We start from the raw sequence: 12642 nt of genomic DNA, 5'->3' as shown, positions 1-12642 counted from the left end.
GAATAACGCGGAGCAAAAACACAAACAACTTGATGCTCACGTCTATACTTTTAAAAGCCTTTTGAAAAACACGTAAGGGCTGCAGAAGAAGCAGTCGCGGCTGTGGCCCAGGTCCATTGTGACAAACGGCACAGAGATCATTCTGCCGTTTAACCGCGTGTTTTTCTGCTTGACGTATCAGAGGCACAGAGATGAAAGCAGATAAGTAATTGCTCTCCTGGTTCTTATTCTTCACTGACAACCCATAAATTTAATTTTACACACACGTTCATTTACATTTTCGAGTATATGACATGATAATTGCAGGAATATAACACCTCCGTGCGCCGGGATGCAGCGCCGGCGCTTGATTGACACGGGTGCTGAATTGAAAGGAACAGGAGGCTGAATTGCTTTTGCCCCAAAGTGATTTTGCCATGAAAGGATGAAATTAATGAGCATTTATATGGCGGTGGCAGCGTCACAAACACGGTGTATAGGAGCCGCAGCGTACGGCTGGACACCCAGTCTTGATGCTTCAGGTGGCCTAAATGGGATTTTAGTTCAACTCAGTCTCACAGCATCACACACCCACATAAGATGACAACATACATGGGAACAAAGACGATTTTGATGGAATTGCACAGCGTGAAAGGGGTTAGAATACTGTAAAATTACTGTATTTGCTATCTAAGGATTCATAGCCAGGGTTATCAGGTGGCCTGAACCTGAGCTACCGTTGGTACAATTTGAAATGACCTATGACGACACAGTGGAAGCAGCCTTGCTGTGGTGGTGTTTCTCACTTACAAGTGTTCATGAAGACACAGTGGAAGTGAACGTCTCGCCAGAAATAACCTCAACATTTAGTTGTGTTCGCCATTTGGACCCCATTTTTTTTTCTTAGAAGTTGTCAAAAATAAAGATGAAGAGCAAAAACAAAGGACCTTTAAATTGGCTCCTGATGAGCGGTTGCAGGTCGCTGCCCTCGACGGAACAAGCAGGTCATTACGCTGCTCTTGTCACACCAGTCGCCTGAAACCGGCTTCTCGAACGCTTCTGAAAAGGTCAAGCTCCTCCTCCGACAACTCAAAGTCTGAAGGCTCAACCGGAAGAGCAGGAATATTTGAGACTGTTAAGGTGCCATTTAATAATGCTTTTGGTGTCACATGGACTCAAGAGCATAACATGCGGAGGAGATCTGAAACGCCACATTGACTACACCGAGTTTGTAAGCGCAACTCATGCTTTGAAATTTCTGTTCTGTAAGCTACAGTTCTTTTAGGTTCCAAAATAACAACTTCTGACAACAGCACACTGGTGAAGGCAGCTTTGAATTTTTGTTGTAGCTGGCATTTGTGTGGCTTGTTGCTGATCAGTTTTGTTTCACATGGCTGGAATAGGGCTACATGGGAATTGTACACAGTTCAGCCTTAACCTTTTCCCCTCATCCTTAACCTTGAACTCTTAACCATAAACCTTATTCAAGCCAAACTCCATCTGCAACAGAGCACGTCCAACTTCTGATGTTTCTGTCAAACCGTAATGACAATGATGTCAGAATCACAGGTGCCCTGGCGAATAAGCCAATGATGCCAGGGCAGCGCCAAACCAGCTTGCAACAAGCTGCTGCCTTCAAAGACCAGCACACTGTCTCACAAATACACCGGATTGTGACAAACTGCATTCCGAATGTCAGCATTCCTAATCCGCTAAAGTTGCAAGGGAATTAAGGCATGAACCTGAACCACCTCCAGATAAGTGGCATCCAACTTCAGCGAGGTTTAAAGGGAGGAATTCCCTTTGTTCGCTGGGCCTTTGTGCAACTCGCTTCGCAGCAGTCAACAGCAGGAAGCTGCAGATTAGATGTCGGCGGTAAACACAGTGGGGGCACAGAACAGGGAGAGGTTATCAATGGCCGAGGACGGTCGCATCGCGCCGGACGCTAAGATAAATGTGAAGAGAATTGGAAAGGTCTTTTGCAGTGTAATTACTGCGGATCCTTGTCGGGGGAAAGTCAGCGCTAATTAAGCCACTTGCTTCGTTGTAGGCTGAAAAAGGAGAGAGAGAGAGTGGCAGAGAGACATTGAGAGAGAACCCTGACTCCTTCCTCGTGTTTTATCTCAGTCTCCTGAGCATCCCACAGGGGCCCATAGATCCAAAACTCGGACCCCCCTCGTGGCTTGTGTACTTCTGACCTCTCAACTCTCTCCTGGCTGACACTGCTCATTTACTACCCAATTACTGCCAATTGTAGCTGCTTGGTTATTGATAGCCGGGGGTCCTTCTTACCGAGGACCACCAAACCTCCTGGGCAACCGCAACTGTCTCTGAAGTTGAAGTGTTCCACAGTGTTTAGCCTGTTAAATGACACTCACGTTGCCTTCAAACACATGTATTCATCTTGCCCTGATCAATACTGCAGATTGTCAGGACTCCAGCTAAGTAGATTACCCAATGTTTTCCCTAAATCAATTTCCATCGCGGCGCTCGGTGGCAATTTATCATGACGAACCATCATGTAAAATATGCAGTGCCTGAGGAGATGGAGAAGAAGGGCTTAGAACAATTTCCATACTGATTCTTCTCGACGTGCAAAGATGAGCTGAAATGCAAAATGGGATTTAACCCTTTTAAGTTTTCTTTGATCGTATATGCAACGATACACGTTGATAAAAAAAAATAAAGGTTACAATGTTCAAGATGGTGCCAGGAGAAAATTATGAGCTCTGTTCACAGGCTTTGATCGTGGAAAAGTATTTCAAAGAGTGTTCGACTGCAGCCAACTTGTTGACTCGCGCATTGGTGTAAGGCTGATAGAAGGAAAGATAAAGAAAACAGACCAAACCTGGACACCACAAAATGTCTATTTCCTGTGGCTGAGATCAGCTGCATAACAATCCAGCTCTCTGTTCCTGTTATGAGGTGAGCACTAGGCTTGGTGTCAAGCTAGCTAACCATTGATAAGGGATAAGATTGCAATTGGATAAGCCAGCAGTCAAGGTAAGGCTCATGTTTGGAGTGTACCGGAAGAACATTGGTTTTTAAGCGTCAAGAAAGCTAGTTGGGATCGATTTAGTCCATTGTAGTCGCAAAACAGACTCGTAGTTAGAAATATTTCAAAATTATCAGTGAAAAATATGACAAGAACGTTAACTCTGACTTTATGTGAAAAACAATTCAAGCATCTTGAAGTCAGTCAGTACAGTGTAACTCAAAGGTTTGTCCCAACATTCAATTCCATACTGAAAAGATCTGTAGACTGACTGAGAAGGAGCCTCTGCATCCTTTCATGAACTACGGCGTTTGCTCCCTGAAGTTCCCTCTTGTTTGCGAGACTGCAGGTTAACGCTGTTGTCATCAGACGACCCCAATTCCACTCAGCCCTTCAGGTGAGCACTTTTTAAAAAGTGCAGAGAGAGGAGAAATGGAAGGAAAGTGATCGGGGGAGCGAGAGGGGGCGGGGGACCTGTTATTCCCCTCTGATGTTGCAGGTAATACGGCCTCCACTGGATCAGCCTCTTCATCAGTGACACACAGTAAATTACAAGTGCTTCAAGCAGCTCAGTGAATTATAGTTCATCACTTGGAAAGGCTTTCCTCCTCACCGGCGGGGACCCGGCGTATCAGATCTGCCAGTTAGGATCCAATTAACACCCAGGCCAGAATCATCTGATTGCATGTGTAAGGGCTGGTATAACTCGTTTATTGCTCCCATGTATCTTCTGTCACAAGGTAAATTTGTTGCTGCTACATCAAAGCCCTCTTACTTCCACTTGATCCCCCCCCCCCCTTCCTCTTCCTCCCTGCCAAACTCAGCTACCTCGCCTTGGGGTTGCATTTCAACTTCTTTTGCATCACAATGATGAACCTGCTCTGTCCTCGCAATTTAGCAATCTTGTCCTGTAGGTGTTGTAAATGCGGGAGGGGAAAAAAGACAGAGGGAGATGCAGGGGAGGAAAAGAAATCTTGTTTTCTGGTGATAAAAGCGAGGCTGTTTGACTAAAAATGTGCTGACGACTCCCCCCTCCTGCTCTTTCGGGAGTCAACAGAAGTTTTCCTCATGAATAACATCATATTTCATTTCTTTAATTCTGTTGCCCTGATTCTCTATTTTCAGATCCGACCAGAGGCGTTTTTTGGAAATGTAAATGTGCACTACATCCTTTAGCCACGCGCGTCAAGACTCAGCCATGTGCCGCCTTTTTCCTTTCGAGGCTGATGAGCAAGCTGCTATCGAGACCATATTGGCTCAGTGAGAAGTGTGCAGACCTGACCTTTGAAAAATGCGACAATTGCGAGGACGGCCCGGTGCCCATGACCAACCTGACTTGCAGAACGTGCCAGAGAGATTCAACATCTCCTCCTTCGAATTAACCGATGGCAAACACACTAGGATTGCAGTATAAAGAAATACCTTGTGGTCAACATCTAACTTCTGATGCCATTTATATTGGAGTCAGTCTCACATTGACCACATCTATTACTCAGTCTTGGGCCCCCGGTATGTTGATGCAACATTAGGATGGTGATAGGCTAAATGTAGTACTAAGATGAGCCTCATTGTCAAGTGGATTACTTTATATAACATTGATCAATTGCATTTTAAGTCGACTGCTTATTGGATAAGCAGTTCCACGTGACTGAAGCCTGGCTACATGATAGAGGTGATTTGGTTAGCACATATTTATCTAAATGTGCTACCTTAGCATCCTCTACATTTCTACATTACAGATGATATGTGCTTGGCTATAGTAACAGAATAATTGACCAAAAATGTTGACTCGTTGAAGAAGTTGTCGCCAGCTCCACTTCAATCCTGTTTTCAACTGTTTGTCATCAATGACATTCAATAAATCCGGTAATAAATAAGCGTGGCGCAGAGTCACACTTAGCCAAAGAAAACTTCCCAAACTGTCATCTGGTGACGTCTACAAGAGCGTGTGGATGCATTATGTACATGAAACAAGTGTCACATTGGTAGGCCTCCCTAATCCTCGCCGCCTCTCCGTGTCCGCGTTTCTTTATTTGTATTTCAAATGTCAGCGTATAAATGCATCGCAAAGGTGGCGGAGGGAGCGGAGGAGGGACGGAGAAGAGGCAGGCGATCGCTGAGAGGAGGCGAGAGGATGCAGTGTGCTACGCTAGAGCCGTGTAAGCAGCATTGTGGCGGCAGGGGATTTACAGGGAGAAATAGGTGTTTATTGAGTGCTCCCGTGGGCTTAGTGTGTAATAATAGACCTGTCACATTACGCAAATGCAGAGATGTAGTTTGTGAGTTTGTGTGTGTTTGTGAGACTGTGTCTGGAAAGCTGCTTCTGCTTCATCAACTCCCGAGATGAGCGGATAGAATTAGTCAGGCGAGAGCCTTTAACCACTAATACGCGTAATTAAAACTGCAAGCCGAGCCACTTAGATACTTGTGTACTAAATAATTTACATGCCGTGATCTATGGATCGTTTCCTTCACTTAAATACCAGAGATGCGAGAACAAGAGATGAAAAGGTTGGCAGAGGATTCGCCTGCGTGTCTCTCAACGGTGGGATGTCATGCTACTATTAATACCACTCTGGCTTGCTATGTGTTAATCACACACAGGGATCGATCTGCATGATTTCTCTGGTGGAAGAACGTTTGGCATGATGGAGAGCTGATAAAACATTGAACACAAGCCCAAAGCAATGGTGTAATCTAGGTAAATAATGGGGTTACAGTGCGTGAAGTCTGTAGAAGAAGCAGAAGGCTTAATAGATAACATTGAGGCGAGCTAATCGTTGCAGATGATGTTGAGGCTCCATCTTGATGGAATGGCCCTCTGAGCAGCGCGGCTCAGAGAGCAGGAAACAGAGAGATCGTTCCCACACAAGCCCAAGCGATGCTTGGAGACACAAACGTAGTTGAGGTTTCCTGACATCATACTTCATAGCTGAGTAATTTGAGCTCCTTCTAACTCTCAGGTCAATAGGCACAACCTTCTCACCTTTGTTCAGGTGATCCGGACCACAAACACAAGCTTCATTGTTATTCTTGTGAGGACATCTTATCGACAGTACTAGCTCTATATGGAAAACCAAGAATGGCACCAAGGATAACACTGTTGCACCAGGCAACCGTTCATTATCAGGTGAGCTAAATGGAATGTTGGACAACTAAACCCACCCTGACAATAGTCGGGATCCTAAAAGTAGTATCACCCCATGGGTGCCTGACTCTTTATTGCTGGATAGTGCATATGAGCCACCAACTGTCAAAGGCGTACTACTTCAGCTACAGAGATCTGTGAAAGCTCACACAGCCATCAAGACATATCAAAATAGATCTCCACAATCTACAGCTAGGGTCTACAGGCATTTATGTGTTGAGCTGACCTTGACGTCCAAACATAACCAGGTGTGAATCCCAAGCTATCCTCCAGCTCCTTTGCAACGGCCTGAACACTTGTCAGCTCATGAAACAACTGCGCTGGAATAAACGGAGGCCAACAGAAAACAAGAAACTCACAACAGTCGGTTTAATGAAGCCAGCGTCTCAGCTTCGTGAAAAATTGATATTTGCACAATATAGCGAAAATGTCATTTGAAATGAGAAGATTAGGGCAGAAAACAAAAGGATCCCAAAGGCATTGCGTCCTGTTTTTGCAACCGCTCAGAGAGTCCGGGACACCAGGGGAGTTTTTGACGAGTAACAGGTGAGGATGCTAATAAAGGCTGGATCAACACTCGGATTAGTCGGTGGCGAAGATGAGGCCTCCGACTCATATTGACTCATACGGCAGATGTGAGGAAAACGATGGATATTAAATATTTACCGTGGGTTGTGTTACTGGAGTCGAAGACGCAGGCGGACACTTATTGTGTATACACATTCAATACCGGAGTTCTTTTGTTCAAGTCAACTGCAAATGGCAATTACCAAACCAGTACAATAGTATTAACCCATGAGTCAGACGGCTGGTGTCCACCATATGTAAAGGCCAACAGTTGTAGCTTGGTCTCACATATTCTAATGACTCAGCACATTAGAAGGCTTGATAGAAATGAAATTTTCACATACTGAACCCTGCGCCCTCAAACAATACAGCGAACATATGGACCTTCACTGGCAAACAAGCTTCACACTGACAAAATATTGAGCTTAGTCACGTTAGACCAATGAAATCACTGACAATTTAGATTTAGGGCTCAAAAGCGTCCCGAGCTTTGTCTCCTCATCCTCCCAGAGACCGGCTGTGGTGGCGGAGGTTCAGGAACACCAGTGCAGTAGAGGAAATAAAGGAATACACAAGGGCAAAAACAGCAAAATGTATTATTTCTAAAACACCTCTGATTTCATTGGTCTGGTTTGACAGGTCAAATATGACGGAATGAATAGGAGACAATTCATGTATCCAAATGAGCTGAGTGACTTAGCAGGAACTGGCATCCTTTAAGAAGATGCAGGTTAGATATGTCAAGAGATACACTTTTGGCAGCGCTAAAGAGAAGTGATTGACTCTGAAGCACTGAAATTCACAAGTGAATTTAAGTTGCCACACATGAAAACAGAAGCTGCTATAGCAGAAGAATTGGTGGAGACAGCCTCAGTTGGCAATCTTGCATATTTACAACACCTGGTCAGGCGATAAACATAGCTACTGATCCTCAGAAACCTGGACTCCAGATCGTTGTATTAGTGTTTCCTTAAAAGTACAGACCCACACGGGTGACTGGCACTATTCACGGAGACATCTTTGGAGTTTGCGTCGCTCCATCTAACTTGATGCGTCCTGACGATCGAGTTTCTCCCTTGTCATCACTCAGTTTGTATGAGAAGTGAAAATTGACATTGTTACGCTCTTTTGGTACCTTCAAAGGTTACCTGCCAAAAATATGTGACGAGTTGGAGGCTGAAGTTGCGCGGCTCTCGACTCTGAAGTACTAGAAGGTTCCTTGTTATCTGAAAGTCAAGCGGCATCTAATTTTAACCGCCTGCCACTTCCACTTGTCACTGCTAATTTACCTCATTGATCCACTCCGACATCTATTTCTGTTGTCAGTTATTTGGAAAAGGTCAGGCTAGTAAGCGCTCACACGTACACACGTTAACACGCCTGTTGTGGAGGTTTTTCTCATTTCACCGTATTGGTTGGAGTCAACAAGGCCAGCACTCAGGGTTTTTAAAATTACATAAGCTCCCTTGACATCTGCTCTGTGTTATTTTTTTTTCCTGATACGTCTTTCGAGCCTATTTGAGGCGGCGTAGAGGGAGTTTGTGTCCTCTCCCTGCTAATAAGTGCTATCAAGGTGCAACGGTTTACCTCATTAGGGGATCTGCAGATTCCATTAATGAAGGAGAAATTGGCGTCAGGCTCGCAAGTTGATATTTTTTCAGTCGCACAACGGCAACACCTTCAATTGGGCTCACAACCCTGTGTACCTAATTACGTTCTGCCAAAGACGTTGGCTTGTTTTCCCCCAGCTCAACTTGAATGGCATCGTCAATTATGAAAAGATCATTTCAAGTTATATTTTTGGGTTATTTAGGTCATCTGAGGACATTAACCGAATCAGGTCTGACTAGGTCAGGCTCTTAGCTAGGAGGGCATCTGGGCGTCTGCAAAACATGAAAAAATGGACGCCCGATTCTCGACCGTTGCTTGGCCGCCTGATTCGCGACCGTAGCTTACCAGCATTTTTTCATGTTTTGCAGACGCCCTCCTAGCTAAAAGCTTGGACTAGGTGCACAGCAGGCTGGCCTTGGTACAACTACTGTCTACTCATCTTGATCAGAACCAAAAACTCACTTCACTTGTTTTCCGATCCACAAAAGATGGGGATTATTTAAACATTAAAATATTGCAGTTGTGTCATCATCCTTGTTGTCAGTGCAACAGTCCCGCCTCTCGGGGACCCGTCTGTCCGTCTTTAGGATTCTGCCGACAGGTCGGGGGATTGTGTCGACAAATCAAACACACTTGCGGAACAGAGGAAATCTTTTTCGGAGAGCATGTATTATGGATGGACTTAAGAGATTAGACGGGGCGGCGTCACCTGCAGTGGACGCTGCTTGTCCTGGCTCTTTGGAGACTTCAGGCCGCTGCCTGGCTGCTGCAGGAGTAATTGCCTCGCCGCTTGTAGAGCCTGGAACACAACAGAGGGAGACAAACGGAACGTGGGTGAGACACTGACCGCAGAGATGATTGTAATGAAAAAGAACTCATCTGATGAAAGACATAACAAGGCGGACCCCACTTTATTTGATCCGCTTCTGGTTCGAAACCAGAGAGTAGGAATTGATTGTCTGAAGTTTTCACCCTTCGATATGTATCCCATATAAATACATGTTTGCAAGAGACTCCATATTGCTTGCAGGCCCACGTTCATACACAAGTTCAGGTTCTATTTCTGGGTTCTCACCAGTGCTTTAGAAGAATTGGGGTCCCTGCGATGGAATTTTGACCCTGTTGTCCTAAAAGACAAGACACCCTTCACTGTGTAAAATAAGTCGTCACAACACCACATCTATGTTTTGCCGCCCAGCAAGCTTAACAGGTGAGCGACTGCTGAGTTTCTCTAGACTCTTCAGAGAGGATGGATAAAAGCGTCCGCGAGTAAAGAGAATTCTGCAACACGACAACTCCAGGAAACAACACAACAACTTCACAGCTGCTTTCCCTTTGATGGAGAACAGTCAGAGCCAGCCAGTGAGCGGGTTTTTAAGTTGCGGGTCGCTTGACAGTATCCATGACGACGGCCGCCTCGACAGGACCGCGTACGGCGCCAGTGGGTGGGGACGGTGTTTGAACTGGTACATTGAGCTGCTGAGCAAACACGAGGAATCGAGGGAGGCGAGTGTGAGGAGGCGCAGCAATGAGATTGAGGAGAGAGCAGGAATAAAAAAGTTGCCATGTCTTAACCCCTCAGGGATGCAGCCACCCCGATCAATTATGAAAAGAGAGGTGTGTGTCTGTGTGTGTGTATGTAGGTGAGTGTGCGTGCGCGTGTGTCTGCTCAGGAGGAGCCAGACTTTCCGAACTCAGGTAAACAAACACGTTACACTCGGTCCTAACTGCATTGATCTGTCTCCTCAGTAAGAGGAGCTCTGTCGCCACTGCTGTATGTGTGTGTGTGCGTGCGCGTGTGTGTGTGTGCATATCGACCACATACACACCAATCATTCTGAAATTTCTCCAAATCTTCAGCTATTTTTAGCAACTTTCACAACATAAAAGTAATACTCATCTGGTGCAAAATGTGTTTTTGCCCATGACAGTCCATGACAGTACAGTTACTTGGTCTATTTGTGCATGGCACAACAATAACTTCCTCCCCTTTCATGTCACTGCCACTACATCAAAACATAAAACAGAAATTCGTAAATGGCCACATAAAGCATACAACATTATCGTCCTGGCATTGTATGAGCTTAATGCTGAAATAAATGATCACAATTATGAAAAAGTGAGCAAAAATAATAGTAATCATGAACTGTGAAATTATGTGACCACAGCCATTGGAGTAACAATGAAAACAGATCTCACTGTAACTTATTGACTGTGAAGTATAAAGTAAGAAAGCAACGTTTCTATACTTAAAACACAACTTGTGTATCTGAAAATACAAAAGACAATGTAAATTCAGTACCACAACTCTAAGATTAGCCTCACAAATCTTAAAGTTAGTGGTCAAAACCTTTGTTTAAATGGGGATCAACCTCTCATGTTTCGAGTGGGACAAGATCCACAAGTCGATCTCATTATCCAAAGCGCTTCCTAAATGCCTTTCAATGATGTAGCGTTGATAACTGCAGTGGCATAAGAGGCAGGACTGCAGCAGGTCCCCCTCATCTTTCATTGCATAAACATAGTACATCGCATAGAGTGGGACGAGCTACAATAGCATGACAACTGCTTGCAATTGACTCAAAGTAGGACAATGATGTACCAGGTTGGTTACCACTGCTTTAAGTGAATTTTGAAGTCAAAAGAAGGTGGTTTTATTTTTTATATAAGGAAGGTTGTGTGCCAGACTTGCAGAATTTCATGAACTAAATACTATATTTCTAAATCTTGAAGTGATGAGGGAATTTGAGGGTTTTTTTCCAGTATTTTTTCTTTCTTCAGAGCTGTAGGTATTGATGCCTCGTAACATCAGTGTAGACCTGAGTGGTCTCCTGCACAAATCCTTCTTCACCTTCACACTATTGTAGCCAATAACCAAATGACATCAAAGCACATTTGACATTCTGTTTTCATTTCAGATGTTATTTAACAAAGTCCTGTCGCCTTTGTCGTCATCAATTGCTCATTTGTGTTTTCCAAACACACAACGCATTGACAGCTGGCGGAGCAATTATACTCAGCTAATTAAAACATGGGGCTAATTGATCTCGCTGTGATTGGACCAATCAAAGTCATGGCAGGTTACTGAGACGTGGGCGGCGAGGAGTGGGAAAGGAATCACACGCAAAGCACCTGCGAGGTCACTGTCAGGAGGAAATGTTTATCTGCATGTGAATCAATAAAGACTCGGCCCAAAGACCCAAGAGCCAAGGGAGCTACCGGGATCTACCGGATTTATTGCCGAAGTACAGACATATGTTTTTAAGAGGCTGCAGCTAAATGTCCAGGGAGGCTCCAGCGTGAGAGGTGGAGGAGAAACGACGGCGCCCAGACCTCAGAAGACCAACACTAACTCATGGAGGTATCAGTGACTCCTCCGAGGAAGTGGAAAGTGCCTCGATTTAGATGCAAATTGAGTGAGTCAAAGCAACACACCTCAATTGTAGTTGTTTTTTGATGACACAACTATGCATTCTAAATATTTCTGAAGGTGTGAATTTACTTTAATCATTTGTATGTGTATACTTTGTCCTACTAAAGGATAATATTGACTGGTATTATTTAATTTGAAAAAACAAACTGAAAAAATGTTATCACTTTCTCTTCTCCTATACCAGACATCATATATATATATATATATATGAATCAGAAAAGCATATTCAGGTAGGATGTTGAGCTCATTCGATCACTCTTATCTCCAGAAAACTTCAGTCAAACTTTGGCCGCACCAGTTTTGCTTGTCTGAGAACTTGGTGACTTGGTAAAGAAGGCAGGAAAAGTCAGCAAACTTTTCTGAAGGAGAAAGGAATCTGTCTATTTAACCTGGTTGCTATGCAGGAAAATATGACAAGCCCAACTCTCTTAATGCACACGTTGAATAAACAGCACAATGTGACACATTCTTTGGAAACGAAGGAGCAAGACAGAGTGAAAGAGGGAAAAAAAACAAGAGCGCTGGCCCGGCTATATAAATAACAAGGCACTCAGAGGCATATTTGATGTTGATATCCATCACTGAGGATGGAGAAGGAGGGAAAATAACACACAGAGCCACGACACCGGGATCCTTATGAAAATAAGATTCAGCCCAAATGGATCCAGCGTAATTGGTTTCAGATAGTGAGGTCAGGAGAAAGGCGATACGGGCCGCCATTATGCGAAACGGACGGAGAAACAAGAATGTTTACACAGGCATTCCGCCGCCGCATTAATAGGCATGTGGAAGGGAGAATGACGGGGAGGAAGACGACGGAGAATCCAACCCCAGTGTTTAGACTCCACACAGAGCGGGGTAATAAGGTGCGCCGTCACAAAGCACCTTTGTACAGAGCATGCAAAGACC

At 44.5% G+C, this 12642-nt stretch overlaps 1 protein-coding gene across 12 annotated transcripts in view; it reads right to left on the bottom strand.

The window, feature by feature from the left end:
* foxp2 (forkhead box P2) overlaps positions 1–12642 on the bottom strand; it is a 117865-nt gene that overhangs the window by 32455 nt on the left and 72768 nt on the right. For all 12 annotated transcript variants that reach the window (XM_053861925.1, XM_053861932.1, XM_053861930.1 and 9 more), the window contains one exon: positions 9010–9099. In XM_053861925.1, the coding sequence (XP_053717900.1) occupies positions 9010–9099 (90 nt within the window). The remainder of the gene's footprint in view (positions 1–9009; positions 9100–12642) is intronic.

Source organism: Synchiropus splendidus, chromosome 4 (genome assembly GCF_027744825.2).
Source record: "Synchiropus splendidus isolate RoL2022-P1 chromosome 4, RoL_Sspl_1.0, whole genome shotgun sequence".
NCBI classification, from domain to species: Eukaryota; Metazoa; Chordata; class Actinopteri; order Syngnathiformes; family Callionymidae; genus Synchiropus; species Synchiropus splendidus.
The sequence above is the reverse complement of the archived record's forward strand: the minus strand, read 5'-3'. Positions and strand labels throughout refer to the sequence as shown.